A 27,092-nucleotide genomic window follows, 5' to 3' on the forward strand; every position below is an offset into this window, starting at 1 on the left:
TGTTTACACGACATAAACTTTTGGAAGTCACATCAGAAAGCAACTTCTGCAAGAAAACTTGGTAGTGGACTTTATAACGGAATATTACGGTTTCATATCTTGGTTCCCTCTGATTGTCTGGACAGATTTCAATATCTCTTAATTGATAGGTGCTTTTTGCTCCCACCAAATACAGAGCATTACCATAGCGCTATGGATATTTGGCTTTGGTGTAGATTCGGCTGGTTGGCTGGGCTTCACATACGATCTCTTACGGTTCCGGTTATCGTAATGGATCCAGTTTTCATCGCAAGTAATGATTCGATGCAAAAATGCGTTTATTTTATAGCGTTCAAGCATTATTTTGGACAAGCAAAATTTTTTTTCAAGGTCTCTCGACTTCAACTCGCATGGTACCCAAGTTCTTGCTGCTTGAGTAGCTCCCAATGATTTTGCAAGCTTCTGTTGAGTTTGATAAAAATCTTCATGGAGTAATGTCTCCAATTCTTGGTCATCAAACATTTTTGGCCGGCCTTTTCGATCTTTGTCTTCCCTGTCAAAAACAAACCATCTCTGGCATATTGAAACCGATGGAACACATTCACTATAAGCTTTGGTGAGCAATTCGTGGGCTTCAGCTGCACTTTTGTATACCCTTCACCTTCGTGAGAAGTGTATATATAAGTTTGTCATTCCCTTTGTAGTTTCCACAATATAATTTTCCAACCCTATAAAGTATATATACATTCTAGATCCTTATAGATAGCGGAGTCGCTTAAACCATGTCCGTCTGTCTGTTGAAATCAATTTTCTGAAGACCCCAGATATCTTCGCGACCCAAATCTCCAACTAATTCTGTCAGACATGCTTTCGAGAAGTTTCCTATTTAAAATCAGTAAAATCGGTCCACAAATGGCTGAGATATGAGAAAAAAACCAGGACAACCTTGATTTTTTACCTATTTTTGACCTATATCTGGATTACTAAGTCATTAGTATAGACAATATTGATATCTAATGATAGATATTTCAAAAATCTTTGCAACGATAGTAAGATGGACCTACGATAGGTCAAATTTCACAAAAAAAATATTAAGAATTTTTTGTTTCTTAATATTTTTTTTGTGAAAATTTAAAAAAAAAAATTAACTTAAAAAAAAAATTTTAAATAATTCGAAATTTTTATTTCCGATAAATGGCGTTGGAAAAAAAAATTAATTTTATTTACCTAAAAATATTTAAAATTTGTATTTTGAAGTATAATTTGGTGAAGGGTATATAAAATTACTTGTTTCAAATTAAAGAAGTAAAGTAAAATTTCCCGCATATGGCGCAAAATTGAGATTTTCGAAGCAAACAAACATTGTTGTTTATATTATAATGTTCAATAACTAAGTGAGAATATATAACAGATATGTGCCCTTAAAAATCACATATCTTCTATCTATATATATAAAAATTAAATGGTCTATGTATGTAATGGCATCACGTGAGTACAGCTGGAGCGATTTGGCTGATTTTTTTTTATTCGTTTCGAAATTTTCAGGAGATGGTTTGTAAAGAAAAAAAATTAAAAAAATTCCGAGTAAAACCAGTCAACTGTAATAAAAAAGCTCCCTAAAGTATGCAGTACAAATTTAGATATTTTATTTGCAAATAAATAAGAACAGGCAGGTATATGTGGGCTGGAGAAACTTGAAGAAGTAACATTAGTAAATGCTAGCGGTCAACTAGTAAGTTATAAAAACAAAAGTCGCGTTCAATTGATACCCCGTTTATTGTAAATCCCGCATTTTTAAGTCATACACTCAATATAATAACAAAATTTACAAATTCCTATAGACTCAGAATGATTTTCTGCTATAATTAACTGTTTTCTATAGCAAATCTTGTGTATAACAGTATTTTCTATAGAAAATCTTGTGTATAACAGTGTTTTCTATAGAAAATCTTGTGTATAACAGTATTTTCTATAAAAAAATCTTGTGTATAACAGTATTTTCTATAGAAAATCTTATGTATAACAGTATTTTCTATAGAAAATCTTGTGTATAACAGTTTTTTCTATAGAAAATCTTGTGTATAACAGTTTTTTCTATAGAAAATCTTATGTATAACAGTATTTTCTATAAAAAAATCTTGTATAACAGTATTTTGTATACAAAATCTTGTTTCTGACAGTATTTTATTTGCCATCTCTGCACCAAATGAATAATGTTACCATATGAGTGTAAAATAGAAAGAAAGGAAACAAAAAACCAACTCAAGTTACACAGATATAAAAATTCAACACGAATATGAAAACCTTCATCCCTCCCCACCCCACAAAAATGACATAAAGATGTGTAGATACCCAGATACTTAAGTTGTTTCATTTGTTGCTGTGACTCTGTTCTCACACCCAGCAACTGAAACGTCTTAACTTTGGTCATAAAGTACGATTTTTTATTTCACTTCAGTAATATTTTGTATATTTTAATAGACAAATAATTGAAAGAAAATTATTGCACTGGAGGAAACAAAAATGTAACAAACTTCTGCAACTGCGATGATAAACAAAGATTTAATAATTTCTCCTATTTCCATGGTTTTCCCTAAAGATTTTTGAAATTGCTGGGGGGAGGCTGGAAATTATTATTTGAAATATAAGGTATTTGGCACTAAAAACTAAGATGGGAGTTTGAAATAATAACTGATTGAGTTAATAAAATCTAAGAGAAAACTGTTGCCTACATAGAAAAATATTTCCGGGTTAGGTCATCTCATAAAAACCATTGATACTTTCCGAACAAAACTATTTATAACCAGCATCAATACCTTGAAGAATGAAGAAACAATGGTGGATCCAAATTTAAATTGGAGACAGCTATCGCTGAGTGAGACTCTGCTCATTTCGAAGCGAAGATCTAGTTGTCGTAGCAACGATCTTCACCTGATTTAATTTCCTTAAATTGTCTTTATTTCCAACAACTTTTTTTACATTTACTTTAAATTCTTTAACTCAAAAATCGTTATTAAATTATTTTATTTCTTATTACCTTTCTACCAGCAGGAAAGAACAGAGCTCGTGATTTATTTGATTTCCTATATTGAATATCTATCTTTAGATTTTAATACCTTCATACCTTTAACATAAAACTAACAAACGACATCAACCAATAAATATACTTTTAGCTACAATTCAAATAATATTTCATGTTCAATACAGTAACATTTAAATGTAGTATTAGGGTAGACTCGCAAAACACATTGACAATAATGATTCTTTAAAAAAAATTACAAATTACACAATACTACTGAATGATAATCCGCCATAATTGTTGGAAAATAATTCAAATTATTTCACTAACATGTTTTTTTCTTCACTTATGTAGTTTAATATTTGAACAGTGTGAATGTATACCTAAAGTATTGAGTCATAGGGTAACATAGCAAAGAGACGGTTTTGGAAAAAATCTAACTCTTGCAACAACAAAACACTTGTTAGTCAATATATTCTGTTGCTGTAACAGCCATATGATTTATTTGCTTTTTGTTTGACAAAGCCGAGTGTTTCGTGCATAGAGAATTATACATAGAGACGAGACATTCCGTTTTGTCAAACAAAAAAACCATAAATCATATGTCTGATACAACAACAAAATACATTGACTAACATGTATTTTGTTGTTGCATGAGTTAGGTTTTTGACAGTTCTGTCTAGTCTCTATGTTACCCTATGGTTTCGTATCTATATATAATTCTCTATGTATTGAGTGTTAACAATAAATCATAAATTTGATCACTAAATCTGTCTTAATTTTATAACAATGCTTAATCTCTCCGTTATCAAGAGCCCGGGTAGCTCAGTCGGTAGAGCATTGGACTTTTAATCCAAGGGTCCAGGGTTCAAGTCCCTGCTCGGGCGAGTTAATATTTTTTTTTTATTGTGTGATGGATTTTTTATGATTTTTTAACAAATTATTTGTTTACTTAATGAAAATTCAAAAATTTCTTAAGAGTTTTTTGTAAGAAATTTTTGTTTTTGTAAAAATATTTTATTGAACTTTTCATAAAAATTGAGAGTGTAGTTGTGGCTATAGAGGAGAGCTCACACTAATACGAGTATAAATGAGACTATAGCCTCTACGAGGGTCTTTACTAGAATATAGAATAAATCAGTGGTAGGCAAAAAGAGGCATTTAATTTGTGTGCTCTTTTGGGTAAAAAATAAAATATCCACAACAACATCAAGAAACTGAATGAATTGTGTGTATTTTTACGCTCTATTACGCTCTTTTGTTTACATTCGGGTTGTTTGACGAAAATCATCGTAACCTGAACAATATGAACGCCTACCATGGGAATAAATTATAAACGAGACTATAGAAGGGACTATAAATAGACTATTGACAAGATTATAGACGAAACGGCCGATGAGACTATCGATGAGACTACAGAAGAGAGTTTACACGAGAATCGATGAGACGAGACTACAGATGAGATTATAGACGAATTAACCGACTACAGACGAGACTATAGACACAACTGTAGAGGAAACTATAAACACAAGCTATAAACGATACGATCGACGAGAGTATATCTATAGAATAAACAACTAAAGGGATTATCTACAAGACTATAGACGAAAGTCGACGAGATTATAGACGATATATAGAAGATATTATTAACAATTATATCGACTACAGACGAGACTATAAATAAACTGCAGAAGAAGCTATAAACAAGGCTATAGGCGGCAGTCGACGGGATTTTAAATACTATCTACGAGACGTCCAAGGCGACTATCGCTATTTATGCCTGAAGAAGGCCCATTGGACCTGTGGAATAATAAGGTAAAGCCCATACTAATGTATGGAGCACTAGTATGGTGGACGGCTCTAGGTAAATCCACCTACTGTGGTATGATTGAGAGAATCCGGCGAATCTCTGCACTAATGATTACGGGTGCGCAAGGAAGCACTCCGCCTCGTGCTCTGTTCGTTATGATGCACTGACAACCGGCTGATCTCATGGCCAAACAATTGGCCATAAATTCGGCGGTTAGGCTAAGTACTGTAGGAGCATTGAGGTCTGGTTGTAACGGCCAAGCATCTATTTTAGGAAGTTGACTACTGCACTCCCTTACCCTTTATTGACAGACGCTTCTCTGTATCGATGGTGAGCGAAACACCTTCTTCTAGGGACACATTTGTCATCTATACATATGGCTCCAAGTATGCGGTTGGGGTGGTTGGTGGCTTCTATAATCCCCATTTTCAGAAGGAGGTGTGTTTCAGACTACATGATCAATGAAGTGTACTCGAAGCTGTTGGCCTGCTGTCAAATCCCTATCTGGTGTCAACTCGACATCCAGATTATTACATGAATGCCGGGTATCTCTTAACGAAATGGCGAGACATTATAACCTGAGGTTATTCTGGGTGCCGAGTCACTCTGGTGTACTTGGCAATGATTTTGCTGATGAACTGGCCAATTGATGAGATCGGTCTTCTGGTCAGTTTACCGCTATCTTGCTGTAAAACACTCATTCAGTGTAAATTATTTGAGTCTGCTCTGCTATCTTGCTGTAAAACACTCATACAGTGTAAATTATTTGAGTCTGCTCAGCTCAGATGGACTAATCTGACAAACTGCTCGATATCGAGGCTTACATGGCCCGTTCTTGACATTCATAGGTCAATGTCCCTCAAGGGGTTATTATGGGCTAGATTGCGAGCTCTGATATCAGTGCTTACTGAGCACTGATATCATACAACGACTTCTGTAGAAGTTGCCATGATGAAGACGAGGAGGAAACGATTGAACATCTCCTCTGTATTTTCCCTGCTCGGACTGCGACAATATGTAGTCATTTTTTGCACGGCCTAGCGGATATATTTATTGTGGATGTCAAAGAGATGGATTCGTTCATTCGTGCGTCAGGTTGGTTCGGCACTGAAGCCATTTCTGACACCTATTGAGGACCTGAACATGATCCCTAGGGTATCACAAAGGGATCAATTCATGAACCCAAGTGAGCTGGTTAATACTGGCTGCCTTTATAACCTAACCTAACGAGAGTCGACGAGTCTATGACAAGTCTACAAAAGAAACTATAAACGAAACTATCGACAGATGAGACTATAGACTAAATTGTAGATGGGACTATGGAGAAGTCTATAGACGAGAGTCGACAATACCCAACGAGATTATATACGAGACTATTGATAAAAATACAGAAGAAACGAAGCTATCAACGATACTACATACGATATTATAGGAGAAACTAAAGAAGAGACCACAGAATAAACTGTAAACGAGACTACAGATGGGACTATAGACGATATTATAGAAAACAAGACTATAGAAGAGAGTAGACAAAACCCAACGAGATTATATACGAGACTAAAGAAGATACAATAGAGAAGACTACAGAAGAACCTATAAATGAGACTATCGATTATATTATAAACGTGACAATAATGACGAGACAATGATGGGACAAAAGAAGGACTTAGACGATAGTTGACGAGATTATTGACAAATATATATAAGATATAAACGAACATACAGGTGGGAGTATCGACCAGATTATAGACAATATTATAGAAGATACTATTAAGAAGACTACATAAGAAACTGTTAACGAGACTATCGATGAGATTATAAACGTGACAATCGATGATACTACATAAAGGCGAGACTAATGACGAGACTAGTGACTAGACAATGACGAGACTATATACGATAGTTGACGAGATTATTGACAAATCTATAGAAGATATAAACGAAAATATAAACGAGATTATCGTCGAGACTATAGACAGGAGTCGAAAATACTCATCGATAATATAGACAAGATGAAACAATAAACGAAATTATCGACGAGATTATTGAAGACTATAAACGAGGATATAGAGGAGACTACAGACGAGGCTATAAAGGAGACTATATAAGAAACCACAAAAGATACTATAAACGAGACTATAGACGAGACTACTGACCAGACTATCGACGAGAATAGTCATATGCGATTCTATGGAAGAGATTAGAGACGAAACTATAGAAGAGAATATAGACGAGACTCTATCGACAAAACTGTAATGGAGACTATAGACGTAAGTATCGGCAAGAATTCAGACAAGGCTATAGACAAGATTATCTACTAGTCTACAGGCGAGAATATCAGATAGAATACAAACGAGACTATCGAAGCGACTATAGACGAGCATATCGAAAAGACTGTAATGAAGACATATGGAGACTATAGACGTGATTATCGGCGAGACTATAGACGAGATTATCTACAAGTATACAGACGACAAGACTGTAATAAAGACCATAGGCGAGATTATAGAGGAGTTTATGGATGAGTGTGTCGACAAAACTACAATGTAGACCATAGGAGAGACTATAGAAGATATTATAGACGAGACTTAGACAAGGCTATAGAAGAATAGACGAGTTTATTGATGAGACTATCGACGAAAGTATAGTAAAACCTGTAGAAAAGACTATTGACGAAATTATAGTCGGGACTATGTAGGAAATAGTCGACGTAATTAAATAAAAGATTATAGACGATATTATGGAGGATGCTAATCACGAGACTGTAGATTTGGATATATATGAGACTTGTTTAGACGAGTGCATATACGATACTATAAATGAGCTTTTGAGCGAGATGAAAAACCACCCCTTATTAAACTATAGTCGCGACTATAGAGGAGAGTATAGACGAGTTGTTTGACGAGACTGTAGATAAGAGAATAACTAGTTTAGAATATGGTCGACTATGAACGTGGCTATATGTAAAACTTCAGAGGAGACTATAGACGAATCTGACAATATCAGTTATTCCTTAAATCATCCAAATTTCAAGCTAATAATATATATATTTTAATGAAAACTCTGCATAGCCCTACTATTTTAACAAACATATATTAAGCGCGTTAGCTTGCTAGACCATAACCGGAAGCATTTTGATATTTGCGTTAAGATAGTGTCATTTTATGTCACTTGATAAATGAGTTTAAATTATGTCTGGCCGTAAGGTTTATATTTTTGGCTTTTAATGATGCTGCTGCTGTTGTATGCACCAAACGGACACACACACCCAATCACAAGCCTCAAATACACTTTTGCATTCTTGCAACTCAACACACGCAGGACGAACGACGACGAACATCCTTAATTAAGTTACATTCAAATGTAAAATCATTTGTATTTTTCTTGCTTTTCATAGCCTTCATTAAAGAGTAACAGGCTGCCGGCATGTCCTTATGACAGAGGAGCCTATTAGGAAAACTAAAGGAATGGTAGGAGATTGTGAGGGTTATATTAAGTAAATCATGTTGGCCATTGTTTGTAAAGGTGGTGTGCAACATGCACCTTTATTACTGGTTGATCCTACCAATGAAAGGTGTTCTTCATCACAAACACTAACAACCAGTGCAGTGATGGCTTGTTGTAATCCATCAGTGTCTTGTGGGAAAATTGTAAAGAGATTTTGTATGTTATTGTGAGGGGCCAGGAAATTAAATGACACTCATTCATTGACAGGTTTGCTAGATTTTTCATCTTTTTTTTCTGTGTGTTGTCTTTAAATTTAGGGTAAATTAGTTGTTTTAACTTTAATTTGTTGGTAGTGTCACTTCTTGTGTTCATTTTCTTTAAATTTATTTATAATGTTGTGTAATAAACTGTGGTAGTTTTATTCTTAACATCCACCAAACGTGACCTTAGTGTTTGTTGGAATGTATATTGTATTATGTGGATGGTACTTCTGTGTTTTACAAATTATTCAAGAGTAAACAATTTTTATAAATTTTAAATTTCAATTTGTCTAGTCTTTTTTATGGATATTTATTTAGTTTTCTTATAAATAGAAAGCACGTCTTGATTAGAGGGGGTTCATAAGAAACAAAAAGAAAAAAAATGCAAAGACAAACCAACCAAGTGCTGGACATGCTCTGCATAGTTGCAAGTGAAGGAAAACACTGAAAACAATATAAAAATTGTAAATTTAATTTGTCTGGTCCTTCGTTTTTTTGTTATCTATTTTTCCCACACAAAGTGTTTTCAGGAATTCTTGGCTGTAAATATCTTGGGGTAGCTAAATAGAAGAGGATTAAAATGTAAAATAAAATGTAGTCACATATTTATAGGCTATTGGAAATTTTAATGAAGTGTTGCATAACTAAAAGGCGTAAAAGGGGAATGACTTATTTATATGTAAATATACGTACATAGATAACGTTGTTCTACAGTTCTTAAAATATCTATAGACTTGTTGTAGTCTTGTATGCAGTCTTGTCTGTAGTCTGGTCTATAGTCATGTCTATAGTCTTGTCTATAGTCTCGTCTGTAGTCTTCTATAGTCTCGTTATAGTCTTCTATAGTCTCGTTATAGTCTTCTATAGTCTCGTCTAAAGTCTCGTCTAAAGTCTCGTCTAAAGTCTCGTCTATAGTCTCGTCTAAAGTCTCGTCTATAGTCTGGTCTATAGTCTCGTCTAAAGTCTCGTCTAATGTCTCGTCTATAGTCTCGTCTATAGTCTCGTCTAATGTCTCGTCTATAGTCTCGTCTAAAGTCTCGTCTAAAGTCTCGTCTATAGTCTCGTCTAATGTCTCGTCTATAGTCTCGTCTAAAGTCTCGTCTAAAGTCTCGTCTAAAGTCTCGTCTATAGTCTCGTCTATAGTCTCGTCTAAAGTCTCGTCTATAGTCTCGTCTATAGTCTCGTCTACAGTCTCGTCTATAGTCTCGTCTATAGTCTCGTCTATAGTCTCGTCTAATGTCTCGTCTAATGTCTCGTCTATAGTCTCGTCTAAAGTCTCGTCTATAGTCTCGTCTAAAGTCTCGTCTATAGTCTCGTCTATAGTCTCGTCTATAGTCTCGTCTATAGTCTCGTCTATAGTCTCGTCTATAGTCTCGTCTATAGTCTCGTCTATAGTCTCGTCTATAGTCTCGTCTATAGTCTCGTCTATAGTCTCGTCTATAGTCTCGTCTATAGTCTCGTCTATAGTCTCGTCTATAGTCTCGTCTATAGTCTCGTCTATAGTCTCGTCTATAGTCTCGTCTATAGTCTCGTCTATAGTCTCGTCTATAGTCTCGTCTATAGTCTCTTATATAGTCTCGTTTATAGTCTCGTTTATAGTCTCGTCTATAGTCTCGTATAGTCTCGTCTATAGTCTCGAGTATAGTCTCGTCTTTTGTCTCTTCTACAGTCTTGTATTTAGTCTCTTTTACAGTATCGTCTATAATCTCGTCTATAGTATCGTCTATGGCCTCGTCTATAGTCTCGTCTATAGTCTCGCATATGGTATCGTATATGGTCTCGTCTATAGTATCATCTATAGTCTCGTCTATAGTCTCGTCTATAGTCTCGTCTATAGTCTCGTCTATAGTCTCGTCTATAGTCTCGTCTATAGTCTCGTCTATAGTCTCGTCTATAGTCTCGTCTATAGTCTCGTCTATAGTCTCGTCTATAGTCTCGTCTATAGTCTCGTCTATAGTCTCGTCTATAGTCTCGAGTATAGTCTCGTCTATAGTCTCGAGTATAGTCTCGTCTATAGTCTCGAGTATAGTCTCGTCTTTTGTCTCTTCTACAGTCTTGTATTTAGTCTCTTTTATAGTCTCGTGAATAGTCTCGTCTATAGTATCGTCTATGGTCTCGTCTATAGTCTCGTCTCGTCTATAGTATCGTCTATGGTCTCGTCTATAGTCTCGTCTCGTCTATAGTCTCGTCTATAAGCTTTGAAATTTATATTATGGCAAAAAAAAAATCATCTTGGCAGCGGTGGGATTCGAACCCACGCCTCCGAGGAGACTGGTGCCTTAAACCAGCGCCTTAGACCGCTCGGCCACGCTACCTATACATAAACCTCCGACAAATATTAGCAATATAAATTTAATTTTGAAATTTCTTTAATCAAAATTTTGTAAAAAAAAACTTCTTGGCAGCGGTGGGATTCGAACCCACGCCTCCGAGGAGACTGGTGCCTTAAACCAGCGCCTTAGACCGCTCGGCCACGCTACCTATAAAATTAATTTTGGAAAAATTTAGGTTTTTAAATATTTTTGATGAATTTTGAATTCAAATTTTCTTTATAAGAATTAATTTTCGTTTTTGAAAAGGGAAAACTTATTTTTAAGAGATTTTGTATAATTTTAATGAAGAAGTGACTGAGGTTTGTCCGTCTGTGATTTTTGCGTATAATTTCAATTGACTTAATTTGAAATCTTTTAGATTATAAGCGAAATTTCTGAATTATTCCTTGTAAACGAAAATCTTCTTACGAAGTCCACAAGAAAATTAATTTTGATATATCAAAGATCGGTTATCTGTGATCGTAAGTAAAAGAAAATCGCAACACCAAAACTTACTAGAATTTGGTATTCAACATTGTATTTAAAAGTCGATAATGCAGTGTTGGTAATGCAGAATGAGTGCTAAAATAAAAAGCTATAATTTTAAGTCAGTTTTTTAAAGATTATTTAAAATTTAATTATGCCGAGCACCAATAAACACATTATATTTGATCGATTATTTGGCGAGAAAATCAGTGTTAATATGAAAAGTAGAATTATATTCAAATAATTGGTCTATAACAGGGACACGTTAGCAATATTTGATGGCTGAACACATTTGTAATAAACTTTTGAACAAAAAAGCATCTTGGCAGCGGTGGGATTCGAACCCACGCCTCCGAGGAGACTGGTGCCTTAAACCAGCGCCTTAGACCGCTCGGCCACGCTACCTGTATAAAATGGATGACAGAATGTAAATGAAATTTTGCTTTGAAACTGACCTTTGACCCCATAAAAAATTATTTTCTAAATTACAAATATATACTTCTGATTATAAAAGTTCATTCAATTTTATTAACCTCTGACCTATATTTCAATTCTTATATAATTTCCTTTACAGTCTCAGAATTTAATTTTTCTTTATAAGCTAAATTTTGCAACATTGCTTAAGCGTTTGGGAAGCATGGCGAGCTGTGTATTAAGGCACCAGTCTCCTTGGGGTCGTGGCTTAGAATCCCATCGCTGCCACAGGCATTATTTTCTTTATTTTAAGGGAACATTTTTATTTTATCTTTGAAAGTTTTTTTATTTTTATTATTTTTCAGTGTAAATTTTTCCTTAAAGAAAAATTGCAATTTTAATAAATCATAATTTGCATAAAATTTAACTATTCAATTACTAAATTATGCTTTAATAATTATTATTAAATGATGGAATAATTTATGAAACTTGACAACATTGCTTAAAGCAAGTAGGTAGCGTGGCCGAGCGGTCTAAGGCGCTGGTTTAAGGCACCAGTCTCCTCGGAGGCGTGGGTTCGAATCCCACCGCTGCCATGATGATTTTTTGTAGCATATAATAAAAATGTCATCTACAAATGAATTTTGGCAACATTGCTTAACCCAAAAATGGTTATTATTAAAGAAAGTAGTTGTAGGTACAAGCAACGTTTAATAACGAAAAAATCTCCATACATTTCTCGTGCAAAACCGACGACAACTGCAATTAATGAATAATAATATCCTAACATTTCTTAAAAATTTCTTGTGCAAAACTGACGACAACCTCAATTAATGAATTAGATTTTTCTTTAAAATCGTAGTATTTACGAAGTTATTAATGAGTTTTTTATACTAAAAATGGAGAATTGATATAAAATATGAGTGATCATAGATTGAGCTTATTTTTCATAAAATCACAAAATGAATTTTGGCAACATTACTTAACCCAAAAATGGTCATTATTAAAGAAAGTAGTTGTAGGTACAAGCAACGTTAATAATGAAATAATATCCAAAAATTTCTCAAAAATTTTTCGTGCAAAACTGAGATTAAGTTCAAAAGAATCATTAATGAATCAGATTTTTCTTTAAAATCGCAGTATTTACGAAGTTATTAACCAGTTTTTTATACTAAAAATCGAGTATTGATATAAAATATGAGTGATCACAGATTTAGCTTATTTTTCCTAAAATCACAGTATTTACGAAGTTATTATCGATTTAAGATATTTGAGTTTTTAACCAACAATCTTGTGAATCATGAAAGGTAGTTAATAGATCAGATTTAAACCATGTTCTTGGATGAAAATTCCAATATCTTCACAAGGAAGAAGGCTCCACTTATCGGTCTATACTCCTTCAGTTTCGTATGAATATGGACCATGTTGAATCTTGTCCATGCTTCCGGAATCGGTAAATCGTCAAATATCTCGTTAGATATTGTATATTTTAACATCTAATGTCTTAATCTCAATTTTCTAAAGGTCAATATTAAGATTTCAAGTGCTTTTTAAAACTGGACCCCTCAAACAGTTGCGGATTTCCTTAATTACAATTGATTTCAACTACTTTTAATAATAATTGGCAATGGCTACCAAGTACTTACTTACATTTAAACTAAGTAATTTCCTCAAATTTGTTAACAATCTCAAGTATGATTCATACTTGCTACCTCACATTTTCTAACACTTCAAGTGGGGTATATTTTTTTTATCTAGGGGGACCTCTTTAAAACCATGTCTAACACAAATAACAAATTGATAATAAATTTGTTGTTAAAACGCAATTCAACAAAAAAAATCATATCGTCCGCTAAATTTTTTATTTATTGTTAAAATAATTGTGTAAACATTTATCAATCTATTGACAGATAAGATAATTAAGATAACATTTCTAAGATGCCGGAAAATAACTTATAAAAGATGCTGGTCTAGAGAAATTTTATTTACAATTGTTTTAAAAGTCTTTCGAAAATGTTAACACTATATAGAATTGTCATATTAAGTTTAATATGTTGGTGTATTGATGCAGCTTCTCGCACGCCTTTGGATTTTGAATTAAAACAGGCGGAGGCTTGCAGTACGGAGAAATGTCAGCTACCAAATTGCCGCTGTTCGGGCATGACTTTGCCGAAAGAGGAGTTTAGGGGTCATGAAAAGGAAATACCACAGGTGAGTTGAATAAGAAAAAATAGAGAGAAATTCTAATGCTTTAAATTTCCCATTTTCCAGTTCATCACTGTTACCTTCGATGATGGTGTTAATGCCATCAACTACTTGCAATACCAGGAGCTCTTTGAGAATCTTGTAAATCCCGATCATTGTGAGGTCAAGGCCACTTTCTATGTTTCCCACGAATACACCGATTACTCCAAAGTAAATGCTTTATACAATGAGGGCCATGAAATAGCTTTGCATTCCATAACACATGGTGATGGCACCGAGTACTGGCGTCAGGCTGATGTGGATCTCATCATGCGTGAATTTGGCAATCAAATTGATATTTTGGAGAAATTTGCCAAAATCAATCGTAAACATATAAGAGGAATGCGTTTGCCATTTTTACAAATCTCCGGAAATAATTCCTATATTGCGGCCAAACGTTTGGGTTTATTGTACGACAGTTCTTGGCCCACCCAGCAATATCGTAATCCCGCCATGTGGCCCTATACCTTGGATTATTTATCCTTGCAGGATTGCCAAATAAGACCCTGTCCAACGGCTTCTTTAGCAGGTTTGTGGGTTAGTCCCATGGTTACTTGGGTGGATAAGCAGGGCTATAGCTGTTCCATGTTGGATGGTTGCATTTACCTGCCCGAGGATAAGGTGGAGAGTTTGTTTGAGTGGATGAAGGAGAATTTCCATCGGCATTATGATAACAATAGGGCACCGTTTGGCATGTATTTGCATGCAGCTTGGTTTGGCAGAAGTCCAAATTATATTAAGGCTTTTAGAAAGTAAGTAAAGCTTTAAAACTATTTCTTTAATTTTATAATATTTTATTTATCTTTTCTTAAAGGTTCCTGGAGTATGCCAATAGCCTGCCCGATGTCTATATTACCACACCCACTTCGGTTATCCAGTACATGAGACATCCGACTTTGGGCAAACCTTTCAAGGGCTGCTTTAAGAAACCCCAAACCACTTGTCGCCCGGTATCTTGTGCTCTAAAAAAACAAACAACTGGAGAAACTCGATACATGACAGTTTGTGATCGTTGCCCGGAAGTTTATCCCTGGTTGGATAATCCTTTGGGGGAAATTTAAAAAGCACCTAAAGGAGAGCGTATTTAAGCAAGATGAGATAGACATAATTTTGGAAATAAATAAAGAAAAGATCGAACTGAAAGTCTAATTTGAAACTTTATTTGTTAATTTTCGAAAAGTAAGGTTATAGTTACTACTTTTTTCCCCTTAAAAGTACTTTTGACTCTGGTATTTGGTACTTTTTCCTAGTTTTACTTTGTATTTTTCTGTCTTTTCAATTGAAAATATGGTTTTTAACATAATTAATTGTCTGAAGTAGTAGCGGAAATCGCACGATCATAGTTCACTTCACCTCCACGTGTTTGTTTTTGAAATATTTTACAAACATTTGCTTAATTTTATGTACTTATGAGTACTTTTTAAATACAATTATTAAAGTTTTGCTTAAGTTTGGCTTAAAACATTCTGGGGAGTATTTCTGCAAATTTGGTACTTTTTTGAAAAAGTACCAAAAAATTTGGTACTTTTTGAAAAAAGTACCAAATGTGATTTTTTAAAAGAAAACTCTTAAATATTGTTAAAAAATAAGAAAAAAATAAAAATGTTGATACTTTTTTTAAAAAAAAGTACCAACATTTTCAATAAAGGATATTCTATCAGCTCATGACTACATTCTTCATTATTTCTTCATTTCCTTTCAATATCTATAATTTTTTTGCTTAAGTTTGGCTTAAAACATTCTGGGGAGTATTTCTGCAAATTTGGTACTTTTTGAAAAAAGTACCAAATGTGATTTTTTAAAAGAAAACTCTTAAATATTGTTAAAAAATAAGAAAAATATTGGTACTTTTTTTTAAAAAAAAAAAGTACCAACATTTTCAATAAGGGATATTCCATCAGCTCTTGACTACATTCTTCTTTATTTCTTCATTTCCTTACAATATCTATAATTTAATATTCTGCCGTTTTATGCTAAACCTCACAAAAGACTTCATTTTATTTCTGATTAGCATAAATTTTTATTTATTCATTCATTTATACACTCTTTCTGGTAGTTTCTGTTGAACTCCTTAGTTGTTTCCCCAAACTCTACAACTTTTCAAAAACGCAAATTGGTTTGTTGTTGCTATTATTATTATTATTATTTGTTCTAAAGCACTTTGTACTTCAATAGTTTTGTTAGAAATTTGTTAGTTTCTTTTCATATACATATTTGTTATACAATTCTTGTCGATGTTTTAGTTAGTTCTTACTTAAATTTCTTTGTTTGTTTGCATTTGCCTGATTTGCTTCTCAGCAGCTGTATGTTTAAGAAAATATTTTAGAAAAATTTTCTTTAATATTTCCACACGAAGTCTTTTTCCAACACTCTTAACTCTTTGCAGTACAAACTAATACATAAAAACAGAACTGCCAGAGTAGAAATTGAATGTAAAGTGGAAAAGTTGTGAGAGAAATTTTCAAATTATGACGCAAGTGGCGGCAAAGTTATCAAAAATATAAAAAAATAAAATTTAAAGAACAAAAAAAGTAGTTGTAGGGTTTGTTTGTTTTACCACATACTTAAAGAAAATTTTTGCACTTGAAATGTTTTTTTTTTCTAGTTTAAACAACTCACAGCAGTTGTATGCCAAAGTCCACTTCACTGAGGAACAGGACAAATCAAGTAATGGCAAACAAAGAACAATATTAGGAAGCAGGAAATAAACTAATAAGTGGTCAGAAATATGGAAATTAAATGAAGAAGGGAAGCGGTAACTATAGTTAAAGTAAGAGTAGACGAAGTTAAATTACAATACAATTTGGATATTTAGAATTGAATGGGAATAGTTGAAGAATTAAACAAACAATATAAGGAGATACTGCCAATATCACAAAGAAGCTATTATTCCTTATTTGAAAAATTCATGCCAGATTTTATATTACTTTGTTTTAAAGATTCTTCCAGCGATCTTCACATATCAATAATTCATACAAAAAGTAAGATTTTGAAGTCCCCTGGGGTAGGCGTGGCATAATTTAGTACATACAGATACAAAATATCGTTTAATTAACTATATGATGATTGAAAGGCCGAAATGATCATGTTCAAAACCTACATAATTATCGCAATATGATCCTTAATGATTTTATTATAATATAAAATGATGTTAGATGATCACAGTTAGAATTCAAGGTATCATATTCTGATTACTTTGAATATGAAATCTTAATATAATACTGTTTAAACCCATCAATTCAGAGACCAGTAAAAGGGCACCAAAAATCACAGAACACTGAAAATATAACTAGAACTAAGTGGCTCGCATACACGCAGTGGTGTTCATGAGGATTTCAGTAATTAAATACAAGGAACAGGTCAAAGCAAGTTGAAAACAAAGCTTGAAACGCTTTATCTAGTTGAAGTGTTACTGTAACGAAAGCTAGTTAATAACTATGAATTTGAAGTCAACTTATGCCAAAAAGACTTAGAGGAAAAATTAGATTATATGCTCCTCCTGATAGATAAATTTTCCATTTCGATATTCAATATTTATTCCGAGAAAGTAAAGGGTGTTTTTCTATCAAATGCACTGTCTACTGCACTGTCACTTTTGGATATTTATGATCAGTATACTCTAGCAAATGAAAATGAATAAATCAACGCTTTAACAATGCTACCAAATTATCCAAATTTACTTTGAAAATCAGTCATCGATTCGCGCAACTTATAGACGACTGTTTTATCGCAAAATTATATTCATTGAGGCTCCTTTTTGGCATAACAGGTTTGTTAATAAAAAAAAATTGCAGCACATGAAGTGAGACCGATTCACGATAGACACTACAGACTCCATTAAATATAGAAAAATGCACCGTGGTGGCATCATCGGACCTTATTTCTTCAGAAATGAAGGCGGAGCTCGTGTAACGTTCAATGGAGATAGTTTTGTTTGAAAATATGGATTGATTCGGGCGAGATGTGGTTTCAACAGGATGGCGCTACTTGCCATATGGCGAATGCAACCATCGATTTATTGAAATCAAAATTTGGCGATAACTTGATTGCGAGAAATGGCCACCATGGTCGTTCGATTTGACACCTCTCGATTATTTGCTGTGGGGCAACTTGAAGTCACTGGTTTATGCTGACAAGCCAGCAACTATTTATGCCTTGGAACATTGGAGTCCAGAATACACTTCGTCAAGAACAGATACAAATAAAAAACTTGTTTGATTAAAATTTACTCTTTTGTGATATTTTTTCCAATTTCTTCTTCTTCCAATTTTTTCTTCTTGGACCAGCAATAAGGGGATGAAAAGCATTCATGAAAAGCATTCATGAAAAGCATATTCATGAAAAGCACTGTGTTGGAACTAGGAAAATAGATTATGGGAGGGAGGAAAGAGGGAGTAGTGTTTGTGGACATTCGATTTGAAGTTTCCTACATTGAAAATGACAGGATAAACTTCAGCGGGAAGTTTGTTTCACTTAAGTACAGTACGGCTAAAGAATATGGTCTGTCGTTCGTGCAATACTGAGTCTTGCAAGTGTTGAAGGTGACCCTATTCACACGACCCCATTCAGAGATTGACAGAAGATCCTGATTAAGGGAATCATTCGTGTGTTGCCTCATTACCACAATATCCGAAATGCTTGGTCTGCAATTGAATATATATGAAAGGCAAATGTTGCTGTCATCTGCAAAAGAATAGAAGGTCGTTTAGAAAAATAAGAAAGTAGGAGATAGAACGGAGCCTTGCTGTACTCCTGAATTTATCATGAATTCGTTTGATGAGATTCGATCTATAATAATTAGAAAAGTGCGATCTCTGAGAAATCTTGTTATAAATCGAGAGAAGTTAATACCGACAACAAAAGCAATAAGTTTTGATAAAAGTGCACCATGCCACATTCTATCGAACTCCTTGGAAATATCTACAGACACCACTTTACTTTCGACAAATCGGTGAATGAAACGAAACCATTTTTCCGATAGGAAGGCTAGCAAGTCTGCTGTAGAGCGCACAGAGGGATTTTGGTGTCAAAAAGTCAATTTTTCAAACACTTAATTTCAAAAATCAAATAATGCAGTTTTGTTGATAAATGTTTAAAGATGAAATATACACTGATAGTTTTAAGAAATTTTTTTTTTAAAAAAAAAATAAAAATTAAGTAAAGTCCATGCAAGTGTTTAAGCAAAAATTTACTTATATTTTCACGCAATTCAGTGGTTTATTTATGTTTAATTTTCCTAATAATACCATTTATCTTTAACATATTCGAAAAATATAGCATTTCTCCATGAATACAAAAAAAAAATTATGGGGATATCATAAACCGTTAAGAAGATATGGCCATATTTATAAGCCTCTAAAAATTATTTTATTTTTGATTTTCCATGGCGAAAAAAAAAATGTTGCCCCACTTTCCCCCAAGTTGTTTTTTTAATAAAATGAAAGGTGGGATTGTCTTGTTTCGATTAAAAGAAAAAATTGTTTTCGGAAGTTTTCGGAACAGGATGAAAACTTCATATTTTTTGTCGAATAATAAACGAAAAATCAAAAAATTCTTATCTATGTATGTAATTGAATTGTAATTGAAACTCGGCATGCGTTCCTTTTTTGTATCAATAAATGTATGTACCAAATTTCTAGACTTTTACTTGGATAGAAAAAATTTTATGGGAAAAATTCTATTTGGATTATATGGGCAGTGGGCGTTGGGCGTAGTCGATTTTGATAAAATTTAATTTTTTTTCTTAGTTTGATCCATATAATCATCGGTACCAAATTTCAGCGCTCTACGACCACTCCTTATAATTTTTGCAAAAAAATGTATGAAGCCATCCCTCTGTGGAGCGTCGTCTACGGAAGCCATACTGGCGGTCGATAAGTAAATTGTTGAACTCTAAATATTTAACCACATGGTAGTTTGGTTGGAAAGAATGGGTTCCATTAACTTTGGAAAGTGCAGAACAAATTGCTATTGGACGGTAATGTTTAGCCTCTCCCTTTTTAGGAATTGGCATGACATTAGCAACGGTATGAAATACTGAAAAGATTAGTTAATAGACTAGCTAACTACGAAGACCATTGCTGCAAGTCTTGAGATCCAATAAAACCATGATTATATCTGATAAGGATGCCAGGATATTGTAGTCGTGAGTTCTAGAATTCTCCTCAAGGGTAAAAAGGTGATAAACAACTCACCATTAGCGAGAAATGATTGTCCTTTACATATTCGCTATAATAAATCTTTTATAATCTTCTCTCGAATATTAAGAGATCCATGAGAAGATTAAAACAAGAAAGATAGCTATATGCGGCTGTGCCGAATCCTAGACAGACAGGCAGAATATTGGCTAGTTTGTTTTACCAAGAGACATCTTATATTGATAATTATAATCAGTATCCAATGTTAGCTTCTTGGTTTCAAAGCTATGTAAGCTAAGTAGTTAATTAACATCAGTTCTAGGCCCTACTGGTTGAATTTTGGTTAAATTCTTTTTTTTTTTGGAATCTTCAAGGCTTTGAGCGTTTTAATTGAGCCTGACTTCTATCGAATATTTGTGTATATTGATCAAGCTATTAAATATCTAAATTGACCAAGTTAAAAAATTTAAACCTTCTCACAAACTCTAATAAAAATCTCCTAAAAATCACAAACTAACACATCTTTAAAATCAATAACGTGTTGAACAAATTGAATTGAACAAGTTTTATTAACCAAAATAAAAACTAACAAACCAAAAAAAAAAGAAACCAAAACTATGAAGCGAAAAAGGTCAGTGATTTTTTAACAGCTCAATTTTCCAATTTTCTATGGATTTAAACAAATAAAACGGCACACAGTGGGATTGAACGTAAAACAAAGTGGTAATAAATGTAAATCTTCTAAACTAGTGGAGCGATGAATGAATCGTAGAGGAGCACATAGGTTTTAAACAAATGACCATCCTGTTGGATTTTTTGAAAGCTAAATTATGGTGCTCTTTTATCAAAACTTATTGCTTTGGTGTCAGCAAAAACTTCTCTCGATTTATATCGAGCTTTCTCAAATATCCCACGAGTTGTTACAGATGGGATATTATAAAACGAGTTCAAAATAAATTCAGGGGTACCTCAAGGCTTCGTTCTTTCTCCTACTCTATTCCTTATTTTTCTAAAGGACATTCTACGTCAAAGTTCCAACCGTATCTCTCTTTTGCAGATGATAGCAACATTTTCCATGCATTTTCATTAAGTTATAGACCAAGCCTTTCGGAGATTGGGGCAATGAGGCAAAACATGAATGATTCCCTTAATCGGGACCTTGTGACAATCTCTAAATGGGGTCGTGCAAATAGAAAGTGTCACTTTCAGTGTTGCATGTTGACACAAAAACGAACGACATACCATATGGCTTCATCTGTATTTATGGGCATTCAAGGGTCTCGGTTTTCTGAAACGGTGTAGAAATTTCTTCACTTCATCTGATCTCCTCACTATTTAAACACCTACATCCGATCGAAAATGTATGGGCCGATGCTTCAAAGTCTATTTTGGTGCTTCTCGGCCTCGAATTGGATAGGGCGAAGGTGATTATTTTTGACAGTAGGGTATCCAACTCTATTGAATAGCTGGAGCACCGACTCAATGTGGGCTGCGTTTCACTGTTCTATCGGTACTACAATCGAATGTGTTCTAATGAAATTAGAGAACTTGTTCCCGATACCCACATATTTTTACGTAAAACTCTTTTTTCATCAAGAACACATTGCTTTGTGGTCGATTGGCCAGTGGACCGCACAACACACTACAGGGAATATTCGTACTTAACCGTACTGTTCGTATCCTGTAATTTTCATTGTAGGAAAGTTCAAATCGAATGTCCACAAACACTACTCCCTCTTTCCTCCCTCCCATTACCCATTTTCCTAGTTTCAACACAATGTATTGCATGAATAGGTGCTGGTCCAAGAAGCAAACAAAAAAAGTTAAAAGATTTAAAAGGTTTACTAACCCAAGGTGGTCTACTTAGAAACCCTGTATCTCATCTTGTATTCTAACAATGTGGTCACAAAGTTAATTTCCTTAAAGCCTATATCCTCCTCTACAATTCTTTCAAACATCATTTTGCAATCGCGCCAGTAGTTTTTTTTCGATTGACCCCACTGTGCGTCAGTTGTGTTTCGCTTTAATGCCTAAATAGGCCGACTGCTCTGCCAAACGTTTAGTTGGGGCTTAAACATGTTCAAATTTAATGCATACGAACGAGAACAATACAATTTTTTTTACAACATTTTGGAGGATTTTTAATGTTCAAGTTTTTGTTCCAATTTTCGATTTTTTTTTCATTTTCCTTCCTTACTCATATCTAAAATGCCAGCATGCATGTTCATGTACATCTTGTGATTGTTCTTCCTATTTTTTTCTCGTAATTTTGTGTGTTTTTTGTGTTATTTCCCTGAAATAAGTGAGTGAATATGTGAGTTTGTGTAATAAATGCATTACTGTCATCACTTGTACTTGTAAAGGCACTAACAACAGTGCAACTACAACTAGTTCCTTCGTTCGTCTTTTCATGTCAATTACAGCAACACAAAAATACCACTACGATTGCTGCTTTTGCTCGTAACAAGAAAGAGAATTGAATAACTAGAAAAAAGGAAATAATAAACAAAAAAAAACTAAACATTTAAACCCTATTTGATGAGGATGCATGTATGTATGAATGTGTGTGTTTGTGTTGAGCTCGCTAGGTTCTCTCTTTCTCTCTCTCCTCTTTAATAGCCGACATCTATCATCGATGTTTGTGAGTTCGTGTTTAATTTAAAACGAACGCCCTTCCCTACGTGCCACTAGTCACGTAGTGGGGCGTATACTAAATACTCATCGCTCATTCGCCGAATAGTCTGTTGTACTGCTTTGTTTTTCCTATTGTTGTTGTTAGTGTTTAAGTTTTATCGTTTTTATGCATTTCATTTTAGGTTCATTCTCGTTAGGGGTTGCATTTTTTTTCGTACTCTACAGTCATTCAAACATATACCCCTTTATATATTTGCATTATTCAGTTCTACGTTTGCACTTGCAACATAAAATTGTTGGTGTTTGGTTTTTAGTTTGTACCGGAAATGCGCTTTATTTTGTATGTTGTATTTCATAGTTTACTACTGTTTGCTTTTGTTTTGAGGAAAAAACACACAATTTTGGTTGTATGTTGCATCGAACAGCAGTATTTTGTGCTTTAGGTTTGAAGAACAGGTTCAATGCTTATTGTTTGATAAGATGCAAACACATGTTGTAAGCAGTGGCGTTAGTAAATCTGTGTATAGTTGGTTTTTATTAAACCCTAAGGGTATGCTTTGGATTTTGGGGTAGTAGAAATATTTGTTGTTTTGGCTTTTAAAATGAAGTTTTTTAAAACTTAGGAAATTTATGTAAAATACCAATAATCGAACCTAAAACAAGTAAGAAAGTATGGTCGGTCAAGTCCGACCATATAATATCCTACACTAAGTAAAAGAGCAAAAACATTTTTCTTTTAAAATATCAATAATTTATATTTTTGAGTGATTTTCGGAAGTGGGCCTTATGGGGGCTATGACCAATTATGGACCGATCACCATGAAAATAGGTCGTGTGATTTGTGTATATATGAAAGTTTGATATGTTGAATTTTGTGATTATACCAACATTTTTAAGCGATTTATGCACGTTAAAGTGATTTTCGGAAGCGTGTCTATTTATAACATAACAAAATTTGGTGACATGAATTTTGTGTATATAAAATTTAGTTGGAGCGCAATTTGTGCAGATACATTTATAAATTAAACATTTACGACCGATAAAGTCCAATTTCGGAAGGACATTTGAATGGGGGCTAGGTGAAATAATGGACCGATTTCAGTCAGTTTCAATAGGCTTGGTCCTTGGGCCGAAAAAATGATATGTTCCAAATTTGATCGAAATATCTGCAAAATTGCGACCTGTACTCTGCGCACAAGGTTTACGTGGACAGCCAGCCAGCTAACCAGACGGACATCGTTTAATCGACTCAGAAAGTGATTCTAAGTCGATCGGTATACTTTAAGGTGGGAGTTAGATTAACATTTTTGGGCGTTACAAACATCTGCTCAAACGCATTATACCCTCCCCACTATGGTGGTGTAGGGTATAAAAATGGTGTAACAAATGTATAGTAATTCATAAAATGAGAACAATTGGGCCGATTTCTCTAAAATTGTTTGTCAGTTGTTCGTATTTTCGAGGAGAAGACCAGTTAAAAAGACCAGTAAAAGACCAGTGTCTCAAAGTTTTGCCCAAAGGCATGCACTTTTTTTATGGGCCCCCAAAGATTTGGGGGCCCATGCAAACAGTTAGGAATTTTGATTTACTCTCTGAGGCAAAGTTGTAGATGTAGTGGTGTCCGTATATGGTTATATTTTTTTCGTGTTGCACTGTGTAATTATTGATCGAATAGTTTTTTTTATTCAAAATTGAAAATTTTTATTCATTCGAATAAAAATTTTTTTTTTCCTCGATGATTAAAAGAGAACATTTTAGGTAAGTGATTGAGAGAAACAGAAAAGAAAAAGAAAAATAGTTATTTATAACTTAATTAAATAAAGGTCAGGTTATAAATTCTATTTGCGAACTTGAGAAATAAATTTCAAACATTTATTTGATGCAAATCAACGCTTAATTATTAAAATAATAAATTATTGAATGAACATTCCAATTTCTCAATAACTCTACCATTTTACCAAAATATTACAAATTTTGCCAAAAATAATAGAAAAATGGGAAAAATTAAAAAAAAATAAAAATCAATAATTTTTAAAAAAATTCAAAATATCGCCAATTTCACGAAACTATTTTTTTTCCAAAAATTTCACCAACAATAAAATTGTTTTTAAAAAAATCAAAAATTTTACAAAATTCAAAATTCTTCAATTATACAAAAAAAATTTAAGAATTTTTTCAAAAAGTCAACCAAAAATTTTTCGAAAAATCGAAAATAAATTTAAAAAAAAAACAAGTAAGAGAGCTATATTTGGCTGTGCCGAATCCTATATACCCTTCACCAAATTATACTACAAAATAAAAATTTTAAATATTTTTAGGTAAACAAAATTAATTTTTTATTTTGAAAAAAAAATTTTTCGAATTGTTTTTTTTAAATTTAAAATTTTTTGAATTTTTTTTTTATATTTAGCGAAAAAAAACTTTTGGTGAAAAAAAAAATTCGGATTACAATTTTTTTCCCAATTTTGACCCATTGCAGGTCCAACTTACTATGGTCTTATCTACATCGTTGCAAAGATCTTTGAAATATCTATCATTAGATATCCATATTGTCTATATTAATGACTTAGTAATCCAGATATAGGTCAAAAATCGAGGTTGTCCTGGTTTTTCCTTATATCTCAGCCAATTGTGGAACGATTTTCTCGATTTTAAATAGCAACCGGAAACAATTTAACAAATTTGAGAAAAATCCAAAACCGAAACCCCGCAATTATTCTTCGGTTTCGATTTTTTATTTTAGAACAATAGTGTCCATTTCATTGTTCTTTCGCGCTGACTAAAAACACACATATTCTTATACTCTTTTGTTTAGTAATCATTGAGACAGCGACGAATGCACACGCTAAGCAGATGTATTGCTTTTTTTTAATTGTTATACCCTACACCACCATAGTGGGGAGGGTATTATGCGTTTGTGCAGATGTTTGTAACGCCCAAAAATATTAGTCTAACACCCACCTTAAAGTATACCGATCGACTTAGAATCACTTTCTGAGTCGATTAAGCGATGTCCGTCCGTCCGTCTGGTCGGCTGGCTGGCTGGTTGGCTATCCATGTAAACCTTGTGCGCAGAGTACAGGTCGCAATTTTGAAGATACATATTTCGATGAATTTTGATACATATTATTTTTTCGGCTCAAGGACCAAGTCTATTGAATCTGGCTGAAATCGGTCCATTATTTCACCTAGCCCCCATACAAATGTCCTCCCGAAATTGGACTTTATCGGTCATAAATGTTTAATTTATTTAATTTAATTTCTCCACAAATTCCGCTCCAAATAATTTTTATACACACCAAATGTCACCAAATTTTGTTACGATCGGTCCAGAATTAGTCATAGCTCCCATATATACCCGCTTCCGAAAATCACTTTAACGTGCATAAATCGCTTAAAAATGTTGGTAAACACACAAAATTCAACATAGTTAACTTTAATATAGACATAAATCACACGACCTAATTTCATGGTGATCGGTCCATAATTGGTCATAGCCCCCATATAAGGCCCACTTCCGAAAATCACTCAAAAATATAAATTATTGAAATTTTAAAAGAAAATTTTTTTTTGCTCTTTTACTTAGTGTAGAGTATTATATGGTCGGGCTTGACCGACCATACTTTCTTACTTGTTTTTTTTTTAATTTTTGTTCATGATCTCTAATAGAAATATTTGGATTGTTTAATATATTTAGAACTTTAAAAAAATCATTGAAGTGTTGTCTGGTTTTTAACATTAATTTACTTCTGTAAACAATTTTTTTCAGATTTTAATCCAAACAACGTAATAAAATAAGCCAAAAAAAAGTATTTTAAATATTTACAAATTTGTCGAAAATTATTAAAATCAAACTCTCAATTAATGAGCTATGATAATATGTCGCAGACAATTTGATTAAGATTGTTGACTTGATTATTGTTAACAAATAAAGCTTTAAAAATATTGATATCAGCTATTGATTATTTTTAACACCAAATTTTGTATGGATATCAATAGATTATAGACATTTGTGTATCATAGAGCCATATTCCGGGAAGATATTTGTATGGATGCTAGGAGAAATTATGGATCGTTTCTTACTATTTTCGACACAAATTTTTTAAAATAATTGCAGTGTATTATCTGCAATATATCAAAAATTTTTTTTTAAAACATCTTTTTTGGGTGTTGTCCCACATTTTTTTCAATAACTCCGGTTCTACTCGATTTAGCCCATTTTCAATACAATTTCTAATCAACTCAGAATATTTCAGATCTTTCCTTTAGTATCTATCGTGCCTTCAACAGACCAACAAACGAACTTAGCTAGATCATCTTAGAATTTCATAAGGATCCAGAATATATAAA

At 33.4% G+C, this 27,092-nt stretch overlaps 2 protein-coding genes and 5 non-coding genes across 7 annotated transcripts in view; 4 read left to right on the plus strand and 3 right to left on the minus strand.

Annotated features, from left to right (window-relative positions):
- Positions 1-27,092, plus strand: part of GstS1 (Glutathione S transferase S1) — a 491,998-nt gene that overhangs the window by 261,931 nt on the left and 202,975 nt on the right. The window lies entirely within an intron of this gene.
- On the plus strand, positions 3,813-3,885 carry TRNAK-UUU (transfer RNA lysine (anticodon UUU)). Its single transcript has one exon. It is a non-coding gene; the product is annotated as a tRNA-Lys (tRNA).
- Positions 10,749-10,830, minus strand: TRNAL-AAG (transfer RNA leucine (anticodon AAG)). The gene has a single exon. It is a non-coding gene; the product is annotated as a tRNA-Leu (tRNA).
- On the minus strand, positions 10,915-10,996 carry TRNAL-AAG (transfer RNA leucine (anticodon AAG)). Its single transcript has one exon. It is a non-coding gene; the product is annotated as a tRNA-Leu (tRNA).
- TRNAL-AAG (transfer RNA leucine (anticodon AAG)) lies at positions 11,637-11,718 on the minus strand. The gene has a single exon. It is a non-coding gene; the product is annotated as a tRNA-Leu (tRNA).
- On the plus strand, positions 12,242-12,323 carry TRNAL-AAG (transfer RNA leucine (anticodon AAG)). Its single transcript has one exon. It is a non-coding gene; the product is annotated as a tRNA-Leu (tRNA).
- Cda9 (Chitin deacetylase-like 9) lies at positions 13,741-15,047 on the plus strand. Its single transcript, XM_065512633.1, has 3 exons — positions 13,741-13,938; positions 13,999-14,723; positions 14,786-15,047. The coding sequence occupies exons 1-3, from the start codon at positions 13,741-13,743 to the stop codon at positions 15,030-15,032; spliced, it is 1,170 nt and encodes a 389-aa protein (XP_065368705.1). The 3' UTR covers positions 15,033-15,047.

Source organism: Calliphora vicina, chromosome 5, assembly GCF_958450345.1.
Source record: "Calliphora vicina chromosome 5, idCalVici1.1, whole genome shotgun sequence".
NCBI classification, from domain to species: Eukaryota; Metazoa; Arthropoda; class Insecta; order Diptera; family Calliphoridae; genus Calliphora; species Calliphora vicina.

What these genes read in the sequence shown, in the direction of transcription:
- Cda9 (XM_065512633.1), top strand. Translation starts at nt 13,741, where the DNA reads ATGTTAACACTATATAGAATTGTCATATTAAGTTTAATATGTTGGTGT. An exon ending in ATGAAAAGGAAATACCACAG is followed by an intron (nt 13,939 to 13,998) that starts GTGAGTTGAATA and finishes CCCATTTTCCAG; the next exon opens with TTCATCACTGTTACCTTCGA. An exon ending in TATATTAAGGCTTTTAGAAA is followed by an intron (nt 14,724 to 14,785) that starts GTAAGTAAAGCT and finishes CTTTTCTTAAAG; the next exon opens with GTTCCTGGAGTATGCCAATA.